Here is a 24,791-nt window from a genome sequence, read left to right on the forward strand (position 1 = left end):
TTAAAATAATTTTTTGACAGGGTACCGGGCGTTGAACTCAGGGGCACTCAGCCACTGAGCCACATCCCCAGCCTTATTTTGAATTTTATTTAGAGATGGGGTCTCACTGAGTTGCTTAGCCCCTTGATGTTGCTGAGGCTGGCTTTGAACATAGATCCTCCTGTCTCAGCTTCCCAGGCTTCTGGGATTACAGGTGTGTGCCACCGCACCTGGCTTAAAATAATTTTTTGATTAACCTTTCCTCTGTAGAGTCGCATCTGCTTTTATGCTGTTCATCTCTTGTTTGCCTGCAATTTGCCTGAAATGCTTTCCTATATCTACATAGTCACTTCCACCAAAACTGGCTTGGCTCACTGTAATGTGGCTCCTCCTGATCTCAACTGTGCTGTCCCAGATCCAGATGCCCATCATAGGAGTTGCCATTTTGCTTAAAGGGCCTCTTACTCTCTTTTCAATGGAACAGTAATTATTATCACATTATCCTTGTATTCATATTTTGTGCCTCTTACATTCTTACACTTCTTGATCCGTACTTATTTTCAGGGGTAGTATTTTTAGCAACTAACAAAATTTTTACCATAACTATGAATATGATTGTTTGACCCAAATTTATATTCATGAGTTAAAATATATTATTTTTTAATCTTCTAAATCTTAGTCTGGATGACTACAACCGCCGGGTCACCCTGTGTAATGGCACTTATGAAGGTTTCCTGAGAAGAAACCGAGTGGGAAGAAACAGTGAGAAACTGCCCACCTTAAAAAATGTACAAGATTGTCTGTCTCTCCCCAAGTTTGACAGTCCTCCTTTCTTCCAGAACTCCACCTTCAGCTTCAGGTTGGTGCTCAAGCTGTTTTACAACACCTTTAGATTTTCAGTTTGGAGCTGAGGTAACCTGGAAGGAAATCCAGGGACTGGGATACTTCTCCGAGTTGAGTAACGAGAGGGGCTTAATAAGAGGAAGTAAGGCATCCGCATCAGGGAAGTCTTCATCCACACACTGGAGCCAATGGTAGAGTTTCTTCCCTTTGAACTCAGCTGTCCAAAAGCACCTTTTTTATTTCTGATTTTTCTCTTTATCTAGGTATAGTCTCTGGGACCATGGCATCTTGTTAATTATAGTGCTTTAAAAATGCCCGTGCTGCTTGTTTTTCTTTTCTTCGGTTTTAATGGTCACATTAGAAATTTATCAGCCGCAGACCTTAATATTGGAGTCTAAATTATCGATTCAACTCAAATTATGGCACAGCAATGGCATTCCAGTGCTCAAAATGTGAAGACCAGCTATTACTTTTCTTCCACCCCCAAAAGACTTAGGAAGAATTATGAGAAGTAGTACAGAAATAAGATTTTAATGAAGAGGAAGAGGACTTCCAAAAGGGATGGTGGATATATTTATCGTCTTCTCCAAAACTAGAGTCTCTCTCTTTTAACTTCATGGAAATTGTACAACTTGTCTGGGGCCAAAGGCATAGTAGGCTGAACTGAAGTGCAGAAGCTGTGTAGGTGTAGCAGGGCCCAGTTTCTGTGCGGGAGTTGGATACAGCAGAGTAGTGTCAAAGATAGGTAAAGGGCAACATTTAATATTGTTTTTAAAAGGAACATGCATGTTTTTTATTATGACAAAAATACTATTAAATTAGCTTGCATTTCCTATGGATTAGAGTTAGGAGAGTGCTCCCCCCAAAATGTGGTAGCACTTGGGAATTGGTTAGAAAAATGCAAATTATTGGGACCCAGCCCACACCTCCTGAATCAGATACTCTAGGAGTAGGGGGTGATTTTCTCTCCAGTGATTCTCAGGTGTGCTTAGATTTAATAAGAATCACTGAGTTAGGATATGGACAATTAAAATTCCTGAGAAATTCTTTCCTAAGGCATAAAGAAAGATACTGGGAATACTGGGATATGTTTAGGATATTATGTGTTACAGTCAAGGTGAAGATCTGTTTAGTTGAGAAATATGCATAGGTAAGATTAGATATTAATTTATCAGTCACACACCATCATGGCAGGATATTTGACTTTGGCTATTAAAAAAAGAGGGGGAACTCAGACCCTGACCTTCAAGAGCATGAGAGGCAGGTATGAAGGTAAATAATTGTCATGGAGTATGAAGATAAATTTTAACTGGACAGAGGCAGAAGTAGTGTGGATTAAGAATTCCTTCCCTATGGAAGATTAACATCACGGGTCTGGGCTTACTCAAGTAGCATTGACAGAGCCTCTCATATGCCCTGGATTAGAAGTGGCCTTCTAGGCTGGAAACCATGAGAAGAGGCCTTTCTCCATCTTTGCCTGCTATCTCTGATGTTCTGGTTTCTCTCAGGAATGCCCTGGAAGGATTTGATAAAGCAGACGGGACCATCGACTCTCAAGTGGCCAACCTTCACAATTTGGTCCACGCCTTCCTGAATGGGACAAATGCTCAGCCACATTCAGCTGCCAATGACCCTGTTTTTGTGGTATGTTCCAAGACTCTGAGAATAAGATGGAGAAGTTTCTAGAGAACATGTCAGGTTTACTTATTTTTCAATAACATTAAGGTTTGGTGGGGTTTCATTCTCTGTGGGAACAAGGTGACGTGGGCTTATATAATCCACACCCTTGGGTTGGCGAGCTGGTATTTGAAGCCCCTAATCAGAACCTCATGCTTCTGGGATGAGTAGCTTTTGGATGACCTTGGCCAGAAATTTACAGTCCAGAGTTGAGTTCATAAATTAATGGAGTTATAAATGGTTTCTTGTTGGTTAAATGAGTGGTTTTGAAGTGGGTTAACCACCTTCAATGAGTTAATTACCTGCAGGAAAGAAAGGGTCTGGTAACCTAAAGAGGGAAGGAAAATGGAGATGGGATGCTGGGCAAATCAATTTGACAAACACCTTCAACAGTGGCAAAAAAGACAGAAGCTCACATTTGTGGTACTTTGTTTCTTGGCTTTATACCTCTGAGTTGGAAGACAACCAGTAGAGAGATTTGCGCTTAACCAGGAGGGGCTTCATGGTTCTTTAACACCCCACGTGTGGTAAATTCCTTCAATACAGTTGAGTCTAATTTCTGACTCCCTCTAAAACAAGAGGAAAAAAAATTGGTAAAACTTGACCATGGGATGTAAAGTTTAGAATTTTAAGCTTCTATTTGTCTGTAAGATATGTTCACCAATGGTTTCTCCAGAGACAAACAAAATTAGGGAGTGCCAGTCAGGGCCACGTTATTCAACTGCTGAGTAATCAATGCCCTGTAGCCAAAGTCTTCTGGGAGCACAGCTGTACATTAGCCCCTTGCCCACAGGTTAGTTAGCCATGGCCAAGCATGGTTTGAAAGAAGGGCTAGTACAGTACGGGATACTTCAAGAGGCCACATTCATATGACCTTTCTTTCTTATTGTTATACTTTCTGTATTGTTAATTCTTGCTAATCTTCTACTGTGCCTCCTTTATAAGTTAAACTTTATCATAGGTACATATGTATAGGAAAAAACACTGTGTCTAGGGTTTCTTACTCTCTGTGGTTTCAATCGTCCATTGGGGACTTGGAATGGATGGAGCCTCTGGTTTTCACTACTGTAGTTGAGCACAGTGGGTTTATTACTCCTCATGTGGAGAGAATGGAAGATGGTGGAGAGTCTCAGGTAGCCGATGTTAGAAAGGACCGATGGGACTTGGGCATGTGATAGGTGATTTTGGGGAAAAGATAGAGTTTTGCTCTGGATCAGATGATGTCAGGAAGCAGGGGTAGTTCTATGATCGAAGACCTCAATAGTTCTTCTGCACAGGGAGGAAGGACTAGACTTAGGTTACCAATAAATCAGTGGTCAGGAAGGTAAGAGTCGGGTATTTTGTGGCTTGGGTCATGTTCACATTTTGTCTAGGTTCAGATGTGGCTATGGAGTTGACTGGTTTTTGTCCTGGTTCATCACAGAGTGCCATGTCTGATGTTCTATGGAATTATTTACATCTGACTAGAGGACATCGAGGCTTGGGCGATGGTAGCAGGCCACCTCCTAGATGTTGGGGTCTGCTTTGATCCTCTCAGGTACAGATCAGTAAATTTGGCTTAGGAGGTTTACATAACATAACCTCTCATGTTTCAGCCACTGAACCCCAACAAAGGCTCTGCTTTACAGGCATTCATTTTACCATCATCTATTTTAACATTGTTTTCTGCTTTACATGTCTTAGATGGCTTGGGAGCAATTGCAAGAAGAAATTTCACCTCTTGTCCTTTTTGTTGTTTTGTTTGGGTAGTAGGGATTGAACACAGGCATGCTTTACCACTGAGCTGTATCCCACCCCTTTTTACTTTTTTATTTTTAATTTTTGAGACAGGGTTGTGCTAAGTTGCTGATGCTGGCCTCAAACTTGGGATCCCCCTGTTTTGGCCTCCTGTAATCCTTGGGACTACAGGCGTGTGCCACTTTGCCAGGCTTCTGAGTTTATATTGGACTATGGCCAAAAACACCATTCCTTTTTCCAGAATTTACTTCACCTCAACGTTAATCTTAGTAATGTGTCTTAGTCTTCTCAGTCTGCCCTAATAAAATACTATGGACTAGAGAAATTAAATGACTGACATTTATACCCATCATTCTGGAGAGTCTGGGGTCTAGGATCAGGGTGCTGACTAACCTGGTTTTTGTGAAGGATTCCTGGGGTTCTTCACTGTGACTTCATATGATGGAGAGAGAGGGAGTGAGCTTTGCAGTGTCTTTTCTGATAAAGGCACTAATCCTAACATATCAGGGCCTCACCCCTGTGACCTTAGTTAACCTTGGTTACTTCCATGTTTGGTGGTTCAGGCTTCAACATATGAATTTGGTCTACTGCACAACACATCCTCAAACTATCTGGGTTCCTTGGAGGCTACGTGTCACAGTAAAAAGAACGCTGGGTTATGAGCCAATTTGATTTTTTTAGTCCTTACTTGTGCAACCTTAGGAATGACACTGAATGATGTGGAGCTGCTGTTTGACCTGATCTTGTGGTGATAAAAAGTGTTGTGCTTATTAAAGCAACTCTTGTAGATTAGGATAATATGATGATGCTGTAGAAACTGTTAAGGACAATGCAAATGTTATCATAAAAATAATAATGTGTTTTATGGTAGTCAGTGGGAAGGAATGAGAACTATGAGTTGGGTTTGCATGTCCAAACCTTAATTAGGGTTCCTTATCTTGTTCTCCATAGTAGACAGTTGTACCCTGAGGCGGTTGACTGACAGCACAAAATGAGAGGTATTTCAAAAGTGATTTATTATTTTTGCTGAACCCAGGGTACAAAAAGAGGAGATATTCAGGAGAGTTAAAGTGCAGTTTCCAATGACTAAGCTTGCCTGATGACATGAAGAATGGAGTCGGTCAGGTCTGAGCATCTTTCTGGGGCTCCCCAATGAGATCCAGGAAATCCTGCAATAGAAGCAGTTGGTAGAGCTGGTTCTTCCTTCTAACATATGTTTCTCTGCTCAGCTTTGTGTGGTAGCAGTAAATGAAGGGGTTGTCAGAAGTGCGGCCTCTTGGTCCCACCTGCAGCCAGGCCTGGGGCTTCTCTGCAAGGGCTCCACAGCCATTTTTCCCATCTTGCAGCCTACCTTGTCCAATGGTTCTGACTTGATCTTTCAGATCACTTTCTGGGCTACCATCTCAGCCCTTAGTGCTCAGCATGAGCACTTCTGGTGTCTGCCTTCTCTGCTATTTATCTAACTATATGTCTCGAAATATGTTTTTTATTAAAACATACATTTTCAACTACATAATTTATACAAATGATCATACACATGAGGAAAATGTCACAATACTTCTCATCCAGAATTCAAAAATATTATGAATGGAACCATGGACTCCTGTGACAAATTGAGAATGACACCCTAAACCTTTCTCTACTCCTACAAGAAATAATGGTGGCGCTAGTAATTTGGTTTTCAGCATCCCACCTCTCTAGAACTTCTAGCTCCTTCTTTGGAAGAAGCCAACCAGGTGCACAGGGGAAGGCAACATTTTTCTGCAAGTGGCCAAACAGCAAATATCCTTGGCTTTTGGGACCAGATGGTCCCTATTGCCACTCCTTAGCTCTGCCACTGTAGTATGAAAGCAGGCATGGACGATGCATAAGCAAACAAGTGTGGTGTTCCAATAAAACTTTATTTAAAAAAATAGGGGGCGGGCCCATATGGTATTTTTCTGTGATTGGAGTATTTCATTTAACATAACGTCCCGGGCTTTACTTTGCTGCCCCTTACTCTGGGGAAATCAATGCCCTTTCTATGCAATCAGACTATCTCTAATATTACTCTTTTCCTATGTGAGGTGAAAACCCATATTAAAACTTTATGGGTAAGTAATCCCATGACTACATGTAGTTCAAAGATATTAGTTGTTTAATCATGTTGGTCTTCATTACATTTAATATCTTTGATACTTAAAATTGTGCTTTCTTTGGAGACATGCTATCATATACACATAAATAAACCAAAGCCACAGACTTTCTTTGAAGACTCAGAAGGAATAATGACACTGGTTTTAGAAAGACACCCCTTACCTTAGGCTATTTACAAACAGTTTTATGTAGAAGCCAATTCAGCCTTAAATTGTATTTTGCGTATTAAGATTTAAGTTAAAGCATGTCAGTTTACAGAGTTATAGCTTCTGGAATTTCAAATTCAGGAGGTAATTCTTGCAAAATATATTGCATATGACATTTATTAAAATGATTTTTCCTGAAATATCTTCAAGCAGGAGAAGTACAACATTGTGTATGATCATAATCATGAGTAAAAGAAGGCAGAACATTAGAATACAGGAAAAGCTCTGAACCAATCTCTGAAATTCTAATAATTTTTAAGGTAATTGAAAGAAATGCACATGTCATCATGGAAAATAAGATTAAGCCACAGAAATGCTGAGTTGTGCTGCCTTCAATATTAAATTTAGATATAATCCAAAAAAGAAAAAAAAATAAAGGAAACCAGTAGATCATACAGTTAAATATTTTAACTGCCAAGAGGGAAACTGTGTTAGAGGTTAGTAACATTCTTCCCAATTCCTTAAAAGTACATTTGGATGTGACCGTGAGGCGTTTGTCTTTCTGTGCTTGGCTTATTTCTCTTAACATACTATCCTTCAGGTTCATCTATGCTGTTGCAAATGTCAAAAATTGTCTTTTTGATAACCGTATAGTATTCCATTATGTGTATGTACCACATTTTTCTTACTTATTTATCAGTTGGATACTTACAGAGATTCCATTTTATTTTGGGTATTGTGAATAGTGCTGAATAAACATGTGAGTGCAGATTTCTCTCTGACATACTGAGCTTATTTCCTTTGGATATATACCCAGGTGGGTTGGATCATATGGTGGTTTTATATTAACTTTTTGAGGTACTGTTGTCCATAATGGTGTTACTAATTTTACACCAACAGTGTGCAAGCATTCCCCTTTCCCAGGTCCTCAACAGTGCTTGCTATCTTCTATCTTTTTGATAGCAGTCATTCTGATGGAATTGTGGTGACATCTTTTCACCATTGTCCTTTTTAGTGAGATTGTTTGGTGAGCTCTAAGTTCTTTCGATTCCTCAGTGTCTGGAAGGAACCAGTTAATAGTTGCTACTCACTAAAAAACTCATGTATTTGTTTTTCAGTTTATATACTGAAATTCTACCTGGACTAAGTTACACAAGTCTTATTACCATTTTTTATTTCATAGCAATAATAATCAATTGGGTAAGATAGATTCATTAATTCAGGAATATAAAACAAGAGAAAAGAAATTTCTAAAAACAAATACCTAAAAGATTTCCGAGAGTTAACCCTGTAAGACCACTTCTGATTCTACTGTCCTAGGCTACAATATAGGAAAATGAAAAGTTCTCAATAACAAGCATGAAATACTTCTGAGTTTAGCTGAAGTTTTTATTTTTATTTTTTTTAGTTGTATATGGACACAATACCTTTATTTCATTTTTATTTATTTTTATGAGGTGCTGAGGATCTAACCCAGTGCTTCATACTTGCGAGGCAAGCACTCTGCTGAGCCACAATCCCAGTTCCTAGCTGAAGTTTTTTTTTTTTAAAGAAGTAAAGTATATTGCTTTATTCTCCCCAAGAGTGAAGAACTTAAAAAGTATCTACTTTTTCTTCAAATAACAAAAATCATAATTTGACTGATAGCTTTCAAAATTAGAACAGCATTATTTCATGTCAAATTTTTATTTTGAGTAGGTTAATGCCTTTTTCATTATTTATAATTACAGAAAAGTTGGTTTAAAAAATTTTAAAAGTCCATAATTCATCTCAATTTTTCTTATTATTTTCTCAAGTTTTATACAATTGCAGCTATAATGCACACATTTCATATAATATCTCATCTTCATTTAGTTTATCTAATTTTAAGGTTGTTGCATAGTTCCCTGAATTCTTTATTCATTCATTTATTTTTTTTTTAAGATGTTATGGGCCTTTATTTTATTCATGTATTTGTATGTGGTGCTGAGAATCGAACCCAGGACCTCACACATGCTAGGCAAGTGCTCTTAACCACTAAGCCACAACCCCAGCCCCTTCCCTGAATTCTTTATTTTATTCAATTTTGGTGCTGAGGACTGAACCCAGGTGCTCATGCATGCTAAGGAAGCCTTTTTATCACTGAGATACACTTCCAATCTTCCCTAAGTTTTTTAATCTCAAAATTTTTCAATAGATAATTCACATGAGAATTCAAAAAATGAAGTCCTTGTATCACTACTATCTTCCAGTGACCCATTATAATTTTTCCTCTAATCTTCCAGATGTATTTTATATATACAGAAGCAAAGAGGTTTACATACTTATTAAAATGGAGCATACCATAGATACTTCTGTGCCTTCCTTATCTATTTATTTATAATTATAGATCCCTGTAACAGTTCATTAAGGGTTTTCTTTTTGCCTCCCCCCTGCCCCCCAGCTGTATGACATTCTGTTGTATGGATTTATCCTGAAATTTTTAAATGGTCTCCTATTGCTGGGCATTGTCTTTGCCTATTTTGTATTGCTTTAACAAAATACCTGAGGCTTGGTCAGTTAACAGGAAAGAGATTTTTTAGTGCACAGTTCTGGAGATCTAGAACATGGCATTGACATCTGCTTGGCTTTTGATGAGGGCCTCATACAGAGTCAACTCATGGCAAAAAATGAAAGGCAAGTTGGTAGATGTGAAAGAAGTATGTTTTAAGAGAGCTGAGGCGGGGGGAAACACACTCTCACAATAAATAATCCAGCCTCCCTGAGAGTAAGAACAAACTCACGGCTATGAGGAAAGCATGGTCCACTCATGAGGGTGGATCTCTTATGACCTAATTACCTCTTGAAGTCCCAACACCTCTAGCTTGCATTTAGTGGCTTCTGATTTTTTTACTTTACAAATGATGTTCCAACAAATAACCTTGGACTTTAAAATAATGCAGTCCCTGGGTTGAGGGGCAAATAAATATGCCTGATATTGGATGGATGTTCTAGAATTGCCTCCCAAAGGCAAAGGACCTACCCTCTGCACACATGTACATCAGAGTCACAGCTCCCTCACTCTTAGGATCTTTGTTATTAGTTATCCTACCTTTTCATCTTTGCCAGGTAAAATGGTACCTCTGTGAGTTTTAATGTGCATTCCTCTCCTTCTAAGTGAAGTTCAACATCATTTTATCCATTTCAAATTCTGTTTGCGGCCAGGCGTGGTGATGCACACTGGTAATCCTAGTGGCTCAGGAGGCTGAGAAAGGACGATTGTGAGTTCAAAGCCAGCCTCAGCAAAAGTGAGGCCCTAAGCAACTCAGTGAGATCCTGTCCCTAAGTAAAATACAAAATAGAGCTGGAGATGTGGTTCAGTGGTTGAGTGCCCCTGAGTTCAATCCCTAGTACCAGAAAAAGAAAAAATTCTGTTTGCATTCCCTTTCTTGTGGTCTGTCTGTTCATGTAGGATCAGGACTTCTGGAAAAAGAAAAAACAAAACAAAAATCTATTTAATAGAGTCAGAATTAGTGGAAATGGTTTGTTCCCCATGTAAGTAAATAACAAAATACAACATTCTCTTTAGATATCTTATTTCCTGGAAAACCTAAAAATCTGGTCATAATAAAAGATGTATTTTCTGGGTTTCATGAGTTTGTGGGAAGTGAGTGGGATCATTGACAACATATCCAACCTCTAGAAATGCTCCCGGCAGGTAGTGGATGCTCAGTGAATTTCTGTTAGGGGTTGGGGGTGTAGACAGTGGAAAGTGTGTGTTTAGTATGTGTGAGGCTCAGGGTTAGGAGAATGTTATATATATTATTAAGCCTTTGTTCTGTGACAGCCACTGTGCAAATTTAATGCAAATTTAATCTCTCAACTTCACAAAGCTGTGTATGGTGAAGTACTCTCCTTGTTTTTTACATATGGGGAAAATAGAATCCAGAGAGGCTAAGAAATGTGCTCAAGTGCACACCATCCAGTAAGAGGCTGAGCAGAGACTGTAAGAAGTTTCCTACTCATACATTTCCCCTCGTCCAGCCTTCTCACAGCAATTTTGTCTCTTGTCAGTTTAAACAATTCTTAACTTGATCTCTTCACAATTGCTTTCATTATAGCTGGGATAATTTAGTCCTGTTAGATCATGTTAATCAGAATTAACACTAATTGGAGAAGGGTAGGTCTGAATAATTTTTCATGGCTTTTGAAAAGATGAGGCCACTGGTTTTATTATATGTAGTTACATTTCTTAAATGCTTTATTTACTTTTTTAAAAATATGCAGTTTTAAAGTAACAGACAGGCAGCCACTCTCTCCTGAGCAGCAAACATCTTGGTGAGTTTTAGAAGAGCTGAGGTATCAGAGAGGATGGCTGACCACCTGTTTGGAAAGGACTCCAGGTGGCAGGATTTCTGTGGGCTCAGTCTGGGATGTTTTTGTTTTTTAATTTGGCAGGTGCTAAATGTCATCTGAAGATGTCCTTTCCAACTCTAGGCTTTATAATCTTCCTTACATGTACTCTACTGAGAAGAACTAAGCTTGGGCTAAGAGATGCATTATGTACACTTCATTATCTATGAAATAAGGCATGAACAAGTGGCAAGCCACAACTCATATACAAATCTAAGAGTTCTAGCACTGATCCTTTCTAAAGTTTTGATGATCTAGTGGCCAAGTGTGGCTTGGGGACAGTTCTGCCTCCAGGTAGATTCTCCTCTCACATTACTTTGCTTCTGTCTCCTCAACCTGCCACGTTGCTTATGGATGTATATTGAAGGGGTCCCTTCTTCTAAAGTTGACCCACTCTCAGAAGAACCATGTGGAGTCTTCTGTTTGTATCTGTTCAGGGTTTAATCCATAAAGCAAAGGCTTTCTTTTTCAAGGGACTAACAACTAAATTTCTAGTGCTCTGGCTATTTTTCTTCTACATGATAATATATCTTGGGCAATGTATGTTGTATACATTTCATGCATTTGTATGTATATCTGGATACAGTGCTATTATACACATCTAAGAAGAAGTGAGGGTTTCAGATGTAACTCCTTCAAAATGCTGGAAAAATACTTCCTATTCTTTCTGCTCAGGGTTCAGTGAGTGTAGATAGGGACTAGAGAAAATTAGAGCAAAATGGCAAACAAACCATCTTTGCCGAGCTCTGCCTAGAAGACACTGTTACTGCTCAAATGTCCTTTCCCCCCACAATTGTGTCTTAGTCCACACAGGCTGCTATAACACAAATACCATAGACTGTGTGGCTTATTAAATGTTCATTTCTCACAGTTCTGGAGGCTGGTAAGTCCGAGCTCAAGGTATCAGCAGGCTCGATGTGTGGTAAGGACCCTCTTCTTTCCGTGTCCTCATATCACTGAAAGCAAGGGCTCCATTTTCATGACCTTCACCTTTCGAAGGCCTCACCTCCTGACACCATTACATTGGGGTTAGGATTTCAACATATGAATTGGAGAGGTCCCCTGCTTTCAGTCTAGGCTGGAGATAATTTCTCATGCCTCACTAAAATGTTCCCAGTAAAAGAACTTAGCCAGCTAAGTAGAAGCCTGTGTGCTGTTGAACTATTTCCTGCCTATTACATATGGCTTATTTAGGAAAATGTGAAAGCCACCTTCTGATTATATATTGCTTCAAATCCTTGGTAGAGCAAAGGAAGGATAAATAAATATTTTCATAAAATAACAAGTTTGATAACATTTTTCAAAATTGCCATCGGGAATTGTCTCATTTAGAAAGACTGACCTACCTTCTTATTTTTACCATCTACCTTAAGTTTGAACTTGGGAATTTCCGTGCGCACCTGTGTCTGTGTCTACCATGTGACTTAAGTGATCACCTCTGAATTCCCATTTTGGTTCTGATTCCTAGAGGACTGGAGGAGTCTTGCTTCTTCTCCTTGGGGACCTAGAAACCTTTCCCTGCACATGCTAGAGTGAGCTGGAGCCTGAGACTGTATCCAGGCCTTTCCCCACAGTTCTCGTTACTTAAGAGGTCATCACAACACTTAGTGGCTCGAAGCATCAAGAATCATTCCATTTCTCATGATTTCTATGGGTCAGAAGTTCTAGCAAGGCTTGGCCAGGCGGTGCCAGTTCTGGGATTACGGTGAGACAAGTTATGGGATGCGCCTGGGTCTGTCTGTGTACTTGCACCAGGTGGTGGCAGATGATACAGAAGTCTCAGGACTTTTTGCATGGGGTTTCTCACGGGGGATGGTTTGGGCTTCCTCACAGCATGGTTGTTTTAGAACTGTTGGACTTCTGTGGTGGCCCTGGGGTGTCAATCCCTGGGGCACAGGAGGAAAGAGAAGAAGCCACCTTCCCTCAGCTCCATGAACTTGCAGTCTGCCAACTCTAATCACCAGATACAGAGTCTTGCATTTACATCCTGTTGTAGAGTCAGGGATGCACAAGTGGAGATTTTGCTGTTAATATTTTAAAACACGTTAATCATTGCTGTATTTGAAAAGGACTTTAACAGCTTCTCTTAGAAAATAAAAATGAGCACTGTCTGCATTACAACATCTTTAGATTCCCTATTGCTTTCATAGTACCAAGAATCCAAGTGAGGGATTTATAAAATAAATGAAGGGGTGTTCCTGATGAGGCAAATTTAAAAGTTCATTTCAAAAACATGAAGATTTTCTTTTTTTGCTTGTTACTATCTTTTTATATTACAAAACTGTAATATTGTCACCTGTTCCTCTTTCCTATTAAACCAAAACATTTGAATATTTACTAGCGTATAGATCTCATCATACTTGACATTTTTTTTCTGAAATTAAAAATCAACACACCCGGGGTGAAGGCCTCAAATATTCACAAACCAATATTAAATCTGCAACACATTTTCATTTGTTCACTTGATGAAGGGTCTACAATCCTGTTTGGAGAGAGATGTCCACCATCCCTGAAAACTCAGTAAGAGATGTCAGCGTGTATGTTGTCGTTAAGGGTGAATTGGGCACACAGCAGCTCCTCGGGTCAACAAGAGCTCTATTCCATTTGGAGAAAGCTCCAGTCGGTTGGTAGGTTAGTTGGAATGGGCCCTTCCATGTTAAATGCCATGCTGTGCTGTCTTGCAGGTTCTCCATTCCTTTACTGACGCCATCTTTGATGAGTGGATGAGAAGATACAACCCTCCTGTGGATGCCTGGCCTCAGGAGCTGGCACCCATTGGCCACAATCGGATGTATAACTTGGTTCCTTTCTTTCCTCCGGTCACCAACGAGGAACTCTTTTTACCTGCAGAACAACTTGGCTACAGTTACACCATTGATCTGCCAGGTAGCTAATACAGCTTCTACACGGGTGATTCATTCAACTTCTAAAAGAGCTTACTTTCTTTCTTTCTTTTTAATGTAATGTAAACCAAGACCTTTAATTGAAGCATTCAGGCCTAGTTAAGTTTATTGGCTATTTTCTGAAATATATGTATTTAACAAGATGAGTCGTTAAACTGCCAATTAAACATCAGAAAGGCACTAGTTGGCACCCTGTTGTTCTAGGAAACCGAAAGTTATTAAGGGACCTTATTTCACAGAGGAACTATTGACTCCTCTGCCTGATTTGACAATTCTATCAGAATTAATCAAATGAATCGAAAACTGCTTTATGGCTGTTTCAAAAGCCCAACCAATAAAGTCTAAATGAACTAGCCACATGTGACCTGGACTAGCAGGATGTAGGGATCCTTGCCTGAAGGTGGGGCTGGGGTTATGGTGAGAGAAGTTATGGGATTCGCCTGGAGCCCAAAATTCAAAGGGAGGCCCAAAGCCCAGTAATTGTGGTAAGAAATAATATCAGGCAGTATTTTAAAAGACCAAAATGAATGTAAAAATTTGATGATGAGTAACAACCATCACACTTTTGAATGCAGACAGACTGTTATGTGGGTCTTTTACACACTTATGTTCTTTGAAACTGGATTAGTCCTTTTCATCTGCCTGTACTGTTCACCCTGCGGGGGTAGGTTTATGATGGTTGACATTGGCCTGCCAGCAGATTGGACTACGTGGGGCTTTATGTGATGTTTATAAGTTAATGTTTTCTGAGTCATGGTTTTAAATCATAGAACGTTTATTGACTCATCTCATTTGGTTCAAAATTGGAGAATATTTTTGTCAGCATATACCGGGAAATACTATGTTCTTTTTGCCCAGACCTTAATATGGCTTCACATGCCATTTCAAGAATTTTAGGAAAGTTTGAGAAAGGAAAGATAAAAAAAAAAAAAAAAAAAAAACCATCACAAAAATATCTGAATTTTCAAGAAATATGCACAACAACAATCTTCTGATCACTTTTCCCCATTTGTATCTATTTCATTTTCCCCAAATCTCAGTCTACAAAGAGATCAAGATGATTTCTGTGCTCCCCCATCTCTCTCTGACATCGGAGTCTTTCAGGCACTAGAATCTGTCCCCTGTTTTTCTATCTAGCTCTGCGTCTCCTTATTCTTCTTTGAAGTAACTTTGAATAATTGAGGATATGTCTTTTCAATTTCTCTGTCTTTCCTCTGGGATGAAACAAAATAATAATTGAAAATTTGGAATGTACACTCTGACCTGTTTCGATTTCCTCTGATGACAGTTGATCAACATGTATCATCTGAGTCCAAAATATGCCCATAATGTGCTAACTCATCAGAAGATGCAAATTCATATTCACTTACTGGCTTGACAATGAAATCTACAATCCTGCCTGGGCAGATTTAACTGTAAATAGTAGGGGACTCCTCTCTAGCTCTCACATTTACTGAGTGGTGCCCAGCAAATGAGCAGGACAGAAGGACGATCAACAGCACATGAATTTAATTTGATGTTAGTTTGGATGTGCCCTGGGGGAGCTTTCTAGAAAGGAAGTGAAGAGCCAAAGAAGTAGATAGGCCTGAGAACTTCCATACTGTTTTGTACAAAGAACCAGCAGATGTGAAAGACAAAGGAAGAAGGGGTTTGGACTTCCAAACGTGGCACTCTGTAGGAAGGTAAATGTGTGGAGGAAACTACCAGAGGGGAGGGTCTGAGCAAGGTCTGTGCAGGCTCTGGGAAGGCTTCTTTCTGCATCTACTGAATCTTAATTGCCTTCATTTCTACGTCACCCTCATGCCCAAGGGGTCTGTTCTGGGGAGGCATGTTCTGGGGTGAGGGACTGGGGAATGGCTCCTTGAAGGAGGTGGGCATTGAACAAGATTTTAAGAGACATGCAGAGGAGAGGAAGGTGAGGGTATATGTCAGACTCAAGAAGGAGGGGGACAGACAGGGAAAGGCACATGTGGTCTAACGTGTTTTCTGCATGGGGTCAGAAAAGGGTCTCTCAAAGTGAGACACATGGGCAGGCCAAATGCTTTGAGCTAAAGGAGAACCGAGGTCTCTCTGTCCTTCTCCTGCCCCCTCCCTGCCAGCTCCACCCCTTTTCCTCCCAAATTGCTGAAGGACTGTCTCTGAAGTTCCCCATTCTACCTGAAGGCAGGTCCTCCAGAAGATGAACTCGCAGAACAAAGACTAGAGGTGACGCCCAGTCAGAGCCAGGAGAACTTTGTCCCAGATTACTGTATGTTCTTGGGAGTAGGAATCTCTCTTAAAATCATTCACTCTTTCCCCAAAGTTACCTATAGCCCCAGTTCCCTTTCTCCTGAAAAGAGGGTATGTGAGCATCAAGATGCCCTTCTTTCAGCATGCCTCCTGCGACTCTCTTGCACATATATGTTCATGCTTGTGTGCTGAATCTTTTGTTAATCTCTTCCTTGTTAGTTTCTTTTATAAACTCAAATTATCAAACCTTCATAGAGTGGAAAGAAAGTTCCTTTCCCTCTACACCTGGCTGTAGTGAAAGGCCCGGGCAGGGGATTACTGTGAATTAAGGTCTGACCTGTAAAAAGGCTGATTACAGAGGCCCTCAAGAGCCAGGCAGAACCCCAGCAAGATACCATCTCATACCTATTAGGGTGGCTACTATTAAAAAAGCAGTATATAGTTAGTGTTGGCAAGGATGTGGAGAAATTGGAACCCTTGTGCATTGCCGATGGGAATATAAAATGGCACACCACTATAGGGAATTTCTCAGAAAACTGAATGCGGAATTACCTTATAATCTAACAATTGCACTTGTTGGTATACATCCAAAAAAATCAAAAGAAGGGTTTTGAAAAGATATTTGTCCATTTATGTTCATAACATTATTTTTCTCAATGACCAAAGGTGGAAGCAACCCAGGTGCCCGTTAATAGATGAATGGATAAACAAACTGTGCTATATAAATACAATGGAAAATTATTTAGCCTTTAAAAGGAAGAAAATTCTGTTATGTGCTGCAACAAGAATAAACCTTGAGGAGATTAATGTGAAATAAACTAGACATAGTAGTACAAATATTCCATAATTCCAGTTATTCAAGAATATAAAATAGTCAAATTCATGGAGACAGAGACTGGTTTTCAGAGGTTGGAGGGTGGGGTGAATGGGGAGTTACTGTTTAATGGATACAACATTTCAGTTTTACAAGATAAGAGTTCTGGGGACAGTTGATGGAAATGATGATAATGGCCTCGCAACAATGTAACTGTCCTTAATGCCAACGAGCTGTGGTAAAAAGTGGTTAACATGGTAAAATTTTATGTGTGTATTCCAACACAATTAAAAAAAAAGATCACTATAAAAGCTAGGCAGAGGATTTGGACAATACTAAAAGGCAATCATTTTGGGTGCCTTAATAAAGAAATGGCAGAATAAAAATCTGTTTTAAGAAGATGTAAGATGGTGATGCTCACCTATAATCCCAGTAACTTGGGAGGCTGAGGCAGGAGGATTGAGTTTGAAACCAACCTCAGCAATTCAGCAAGGCCCTAAGGACTTAGAGAGACCGTGTCTCAAAATAAAACTGAAAAAAAGGACTGGGGATGTGGCTCAGTGGTTCAGCAACCCTTGGTTCAGTCCCCAGTACAAAAAACATGGGGTGGGGGGGAAGAAGAGGAAGAGGAGGAGGGGGAGGAGGAATGGAATAATAATAATAATAACAACAACAACAACAGAGGAATCTGGTCAGGATGGGTCTTGGCCTCTATGAAAAGAACAGGGAAGGTAATATTATGTTTATAAGGGTGTAGGGTATAGAACAAGGTACAGAATTTTTAGAAGAGCTGATAGTGGAAAGGATATTTTTTTGAAGAAATGACAAATAGTTCTAAATATATTAAAAATAAAATCACTAATTTTGTGGAAGGGTGCTTATACAATATATGTGAGTAGAGGGTTATATTTACCATGTGGAACATTCAGATTTTACAACTATTTTAATGGGTTACAGATCTATCTAATTCTGCTATTGAATGTCTCTTGTTTTAAGAGCCAGTCTGATCCCTTTCACATTTATCATCTATAAAAAAGGCAGAGACAAAAGCAGATAGTCCTACCTGATGGTTGCATAATTAGGGGTTGTAATTCCCCAGATACCATTTTAGCATGCATTTTCACAAATAAGTTTCTAACTTATAAAATAGTTGTATACTTCCTTAGAGGGTTTATCTGCACAAAAGCACTTATTGTAACAATTTTTAAAAATGTAGTAAGTTGTATTTAAATAATGAGGTGCCCTTTCCAACTTCCTGGAGAAAACAACTGTGGCTATGATGAACAGTTGGTGAGGAAAGAGAACATAAATTCCATTCTGCAAGGGTAGTTTTGCTTTATCAATGAAAATGCATGTGATAGACAAATAAGTTTATTCTTCCCTTTTCTGAGAATATTCAGCTGATGGAAATCCTGATTGTGGAACTTTCTCTTCTGCTTTAATTTCAGTGGAAGAAACTCCAGGTTGGAGCCCAACACTCTTAGTGGTTTCAGGGCTGCTGCTGGCTATGGTGGGTCTTTTTGTGCTGCTGATGTACCTTCAATACCGAAGGCTTCGAAAAGGATACACACCCTTGATGGAGACTCATCTAAGCAACAAGAGATACACAGAAGGCGCTTAGGAGGCTCAGACTCTACCCTAAAGAAGAGTTGGCATTCTGACCTTTAAAATAATAGGACAAGTCTTCACTGTTCTTTAGTTGAAGATCTCTGGCATAGCTTCCCCTCTAGTGATATCATCCCCAGTACAGAAGATGTTTAGCTAAAGATTCTGGTTTGCTTTATTTAACAAACTGCAGCTAAAGTGCTTGGGTCCTATCTCTATTGTTAAATTGAGGTAGAGTTGACAGTTTGTGGTATCTGATAAGAATTCTCCAAATAGAAAGCCCCCCAAAATAAATAAGTGAAATCATTAAGCGGATTTATCGAAATATGCAGTGTAATTTGAGACCTGGACAAGATCGTAGTTACATTTTGCTTAGATCAAGTGTCTTTGGCATGGAGGTGAGAAGTGTGTATCAATTAGCTTTTCATTATTATCCTAGAATACCCAAGGCAGGCTAACTTTATAGAGAAAAGAGTTTTATTTGGCTCACAGTTCTCTAGGTGCAAGATTCAGGGGCTACATTTGGTGAGGGCCTTATTGTTGGTGGAGTCCCCTGGAAGTGCATGGCAAGAGACAAGGAACACACCTGTGTAAGCGTGTCTATGTATTCTCTCTCCCTTCTTTTAGAATCTCTAGGACTCAGTCATGGGGTGCCCCCGTGGTCACATCTAATTCTAATTGCTTCCCAAGGGCTCTACTTCTAAACATCAGACTTGAATTGTTTCCACTCTCTTAATACCTCACAATAGGGACTGCATGTCAACATGAAGCCTTGTGGGGACACTCCAACCACATTCAAAGCATAGCAGGGCTGCAGGTACGAGATGAATCTCCAAGGTCCCTTTTAATTCAAGCGATGCTTTAGATTCCCTCCTGTCTGTCTTCCTTGGGCATCTTTTTTTTTTCTTTTCTCTCTCTTTTCCTCTCCAGTGTTAAAGATGAAAATAAATCTTATTTTCCAAAGAATGAATAATGATTAAGTCAGTTTTCTTTATACATTAGACTTTACAGAATGTATTAAAAATGTGCATTTCTTAATCATGGACTTACTATAAGATTCTATAGCTGGATAAACATCGATGCTATAGTGATAAGTAAACAGATAAGGGAATAAAATTATAGTGCTTCCTTGTTAATTAGCATGCTGTTCTAAACCTATTAACAAGGATGGAATCACTCTTTCCAGGGAAGGCTGACTGGAGAAGCCTGGTGAGGCTATAATCCCAAGAGTGAGACAATTTGATTGGTGTCCCATTACTCTCAGGTCTCCTTTGTCTTATCCTCAACCAATTCCTTTGCTAGGTAACTTCCAATGAAATTTTTTTTTTTACATGTAATGCATTAGGCTTATTTTTTAAGAGTTGACTCTAGATTCATTAATGTTGCGCTGTACTGATAGTAACTCATGAATACTAATCAATGAAGTCTTATTGTTCAGAAGCAAACCATCTGTTTTAAATACAACAATTTAGAATTAAGTGACTATGTTCTTCTAAGTAATTATCAGATCATGAGAAATAAGAATGAGGCCTTTTTTTCTATGATGTTCAGACTTATCCTGATGTTCCCCACTTCTGAGAAGTTAATGGTTATTGAGATTTCAAAGCAAATTCATCTGCTCTTGGTGTCTGTGCCTCCTCAGGAGTGGGGCTGAAGTTCTAGAGCCTGGCTCTTCTGTTGGCTTGTTGCCCCTCTGTTACAATGACCATGAAGCTGTCTTCCACATATTGGGGGACCAAGAAGGGAGAAGATTCAAAGAACCAGCATTTTACTCTGGAGTGAATTCTAAAGCCAGAGAAATGGACAATACTCCGTTGCTACCGAATTTGAAGGTGAATCTCATAAAGTTACAGGTGTATCTGAGAGTAGGCTCAGCAATAACAACCCAGGTAACCTGGTGTCCTTTGTAGATTGAGCTTTTTAGTCACAGTGCCACATGTGTAGATCCGATTTCTGCTATTAACAGTATTCATGGAAAACATGGCCATGCATTGTTCATATGGTCCTTTCTGGAAAGTTTATGCTCTGACTCAGGATTGTTGGGGAACACATTTTTACCTCCTGCTTTTAAACAACAACAAAAAAGGAAATACATTAAATAAAGATATAATTGTACATGGAAGATATGTTCCTGAAAAGTTCTATATAAATCAATTATATGTTAAAAACACCCAGGAAAATCACATTTTTATAGATGAACTAGTATGAATAATTCTATAAAGCAAATAACCATCTCTAGTTTATCTTTCAGGTATATCAGAATGTTCATACATCATATTTTCATAAGATTCAATTAAAGAAAGACCTACTTGAGGTAGAGATAAATAGTAATCAAATTACACTTGTGCAACTTTCTATAAATATTATGTTTTATAAAGTCTTCCTGAAAGAAATAATTTCCTAATTTTGTAGTTCATAGAAGAGGAATAAAATTTTGTAACATTTTCTAATCTTACAGCAAATCAGTTAAGAATGCATTTTAACTACTCTAAAGGTAGGATAAACTTACAGAATAAAAAGTTGGGGTTAACTTACATTGAATATTATGCAAATAAACTCAGAAAATGTCACTGGGCATTGCAGGAATGTACTTTTCAATGAGGGAGAAAAATATTTAACCTTGAAGAAAATGAACAGATCACTTTATATGCTTATCCTGAGTACTGGGAAAATTATATGTATATAAATTATGATTTTAATAGAAATGCTTTTATAAAGGTGATATTCAGAAGTGAAATGCAATCCTGTAACATGTTTCCTTTATGAATTTTGAATTATCTTCTAAGTCTAAAATTTTGATGTTTATTTGTATCTTGCTTAAGATATAACATTATTAGTTATAATACTTCAAATGAATAATTTTAATCTCACATTAACAAGTATTAGAAGACTTATTAAAGAGGAAAATAAAAATAAATGCTGTTTTGCACATTGTGTTTGTTGTTTGGAAGTTATTTTTTTAGTTTAATTTTTAAATTTTGATTAATTTCCATCTTTTGGGCACTTGTCATACATATATTGAAATACAAATATGTAGAAAATAGAAAATAATGACTTCACGTCTGAAAATTAGTTCCCAAACTGATATGCTGCTTCTTGGGTGAGTTTCTGAGCAATGGCTGCTTTCTGGATGTCAACTGTTCATGTCAAAAAAGGAGACTGCAGCCTTTCCCAGGTGAGGGGTTTTGCTCAATATCCCCCATTTGAATGACTGATCCTGAGGTGGGCAGCTGCTTCCAGTCACTGGTGAAGGAGGATGGGTGCAGGAGCAGCTCACTGCTGATCCTCCAGGTGAGCCTTATCCATCGATCCATCTGTTGGAGACCTCCAGAAAAGGGAAGGTGAGGCCAGTGGGTGATGGTTGTACAGTGTTCACTTGCACATCTCCATGTGAACTTGGAGGTCAGTGGCACACTTCACTGTACAGCTCCAATAACCAATTGATACAGGGTGCATAAGAGTTACCTCCCCTGCCCAGTGACAGGTAATCATCTAGCCCAATGCAATGGCAAATCCCAAGGTTTAAGTCTTCCTATTTCTACACTGCCTTGCACATCCTGAGTACTCTATAAGTATTTTTGAATGAATGAATGGATACCTGAGCCAGTCACAAAGTAGAACATTTCATTGAGGGTCTCTGGCATGTGTTTTAATGTGTACTGGGTAAAACATGAGAGTGGAGTCTTATTTCCCAGCTATGAAATTAACAACCACTTATCCTTCAGATTTTGAGTTGTACTTCCATTGGGTGGCATTTCACTCCATGCGACCTAACACAAGGGGACACTTTGGCCTCATTCTCTCTCTGGATGCATCTCCTTCCCACCACTGGCAGGTCTTGATTTTTCCATTGAGAGGGACTAGAGTAGAACATTAAGATCTTCACTAACTTCTCCCCAAATTTCTTACGCATGTCACTTTAGGGCCCACCGTTGTCTGATGTCCTTCAGGTGGAGAGAGTTAATGGGTGAATCATTTACTCAGGCAAACCAGGGCCTCTCTCACACTGATGGACCCCAGCAGCATCACTCTGGAAAACTTGGTTCCAAGAACACTTGGGACAGCTTTCCCTGGGTATGTGGGTGGGGATTCGTTCTAGGATCCTTTCCACCATGATACTCAAACCTGAGGATGCTCAAGTCCTTTATACAAAATGGCATAGCATTTGCATATAAACTTCTGGTATCCTGCTGTATACTGGAGATCATTTCTGGGTTACTTGTCCAGTGTAAATGCTACAGAAATAGTTATTACACTGTATTGTTTAGGGAATGATGACAACAAGAAAAAAGAACTCTGCATGTTCTGTACAGATGTAATTTTTCCCCAAATAGTTTCCATCCTTAGGGAATGCTGAAGTGTAACCACAGATGCAGAGGGCCCAGTGTACTTGGACTTCAGCTGTAATAGCAGTTCAAGCTGAAAATAACCTCTGTGAATTTAATTATGTTTTGGCAGGTAGTTTACAGAAATCTTGAAAATGACACACTAGAAAATTGTAAGCTCTGGAATGTGTTAAAGTTTCCTTAAACAAAATGAAGCAGATGAAAACATAAAGTGCCTATTCAAGGCCTATAGGTGCTGGGAGCCATTAGCCAAGTAGGTATGACAATTTCCTTGCCAGCGTACCCCATGTTGCTGACATGTTGCAGTGACATTGAATGTAAGTGACCTTGCTCAAGGACCAAGGCAGATTAGGGTGTTCCCGGTTTTAAGATAATCGTGTTTAGGGCATTCCCAGTTTAGGTTCCAGGTTTAAGGTTTAAGATTATTCCTGCTGGGAATAGGGCGTATCCTGCTGCCTGAGTTCCCCTTGAGTTCTCATGGGATTCAGACAATATATTTTGGAGATAGAAGCCCAGTGGAGGTGGATTTGGGCAGAGAACGTGGATTTGGGCAGAGAAGGTGGATTTGGGCAGAGAACGTGGATTTGGGCAGAGAACGTGGATTTCCCCAGAACGTGATTGTAGACGGCTGGTGTGAGTTCGGGAATAAAGAGTTGCTGTTTGAATCTACAAGCTGTGTGGTGGCTTGTGATTGTGTGCCCAGCCAGACTGCGGCATTTGTGCCCAGCCAGACATTGGCATATAGGCTGTGAATATTTTCACCTGTACTACACCTTTCTGGTAGAAACCAATAGCCCACTTGTGTTCTTTGCCACATCCATTGAAGTCAGACTTCTTGGATATAACATGATGGAATTTGGCCCTTCCTTGTTTTAGCCATTCTATTCTCCCATGGCAGTTTATAAACATACACTAAAACTATGACAGTGTCTTCTAAGTGTAATTGTTCTCTGTCTTGTAAATAAGGCTAAAGAGAAAGGCTTCAGCATGGCTTTATTAAAACAATAGAGTTTTCATTGCCAAAGTTACCCAGCATGAATACTCATTCACTTTGTATGTTATTGAGTGTTTCTGAATTTGCAATTAGCACAATGACCACCTTGATTGCTAGCAGATGGAATTAGGCTTACCATAAAGCAAAACCTGCCCTCTTGTGTTTGATTAGAAAATTGCACAATGTGGTCAAGTTCTTATTGCTCTCTTCCACAATGGTTAATTGCCCAACCAAGTAGGGATAGGGGAGGACTGGAAGATTTGCCCTAAATTCAGAAATCAGAACAGACAAAGCATAATGTTTAGAAGGAAGAAATTTCCAGTGCTGGCTCTCAGAATTTCATTTGTCATTTATCTTGAAATGGTAAATGTTTGCAGCAAGCCATAAAAGCTGGGGTAACCTTTCAACCTGCTGGACAAAGCTCTTTTATTCTTGGCAAATACTCAGAAGGTATAATTTATTTAACTATTATTTACATCACCGTATTGTAGCTGGAAATTTGGAAAACGTCTTTCCTAAAAACTTATGGAGAAGCCAAATTTTTGAAAAGTTTTTAGAACAAATATTGGATCAGTGAATTGGGAATGATATATATATATATATGGTTAAATCAGATACACACACACACATATTCAGTTTGGTGTGAGTGTGTGCAGTATCAGAAAACATTCTTCACTGAGGAAATTCACTCTTCCAATCTGGATTACTGTCACGATGGTGGTAAAAGCAAATATTTATTGGGTGCCAATTGTGAGTTAGGTTAGGTGGACAAAAGAGGGATTTGGATGATAAGGAAAACATGGCCTCTATTTGGTTTTTGTAAAGCTTTCCTTTCTAGGACACATTTATGGGTAAAGATTGAAGGGGAAACCCAGGGGCAGATCATTTATTTGCCAATTCTGAGAAATTTTGCGTAAGAGGAGAAAGCAGGGGGCCAAATTCAAAACACGCGGTTGCCTGCAGAGGCAGTCTTCCCTCGGGGAGAACCACTGACTTCCTCCCTGTTGCTAC

General features: G+C 39.3%; 1 protein-coding gene across 1 annotated transcript in view; it reads left to right on the top strand.

The window, feature by feature from the left end:
* The window catches only part of Dct (dopachrome tautomerase), an 84,054-nt gene extending 62,877 nt beyond the window's left edge, over nt 1–21,177 (top strand). The window contains exons 6-9 of the mRNA XM_058582788.1: nt 659–838; nt 2,331–2,466; nt 13,574–13,775; nt 18,284–21,177. Of these exons, the coding sequence (XP_058438771.1) occupies nt 659–838; nt 2,331–2,466; nt 13,574–13,775; nt 18,284–18,456 (691 nt within the window). The 3' untranslated portion in view covers nt 18,457–21,177. The remainder of the gene's footprint in view (nt 1–658; nt 839–2,330; nt 2,467–13,573; nt 13,776–18,283) is intronic.
* Nucleotides 21,178–24,791: the final 3,614 nt, after the last annotated feature.

This window comes from Marmota monax, unplaced genomic scaffold (genome assembly GCF_021218885.2).
Source record: "Marmota monax isolate L192 unplaced genomic scaffold, Marmota_monax_Labrador192_F-V1.1 WCK01_AAM20220418_F8-fsc00026, whole genome shotgun sequence".
NCBI classification, from domain to species: Eukaryota; Metazoa; Chordata; class Mammalia; order Rodentia; family Sciuridae; genus Marmota; species Marmota monax.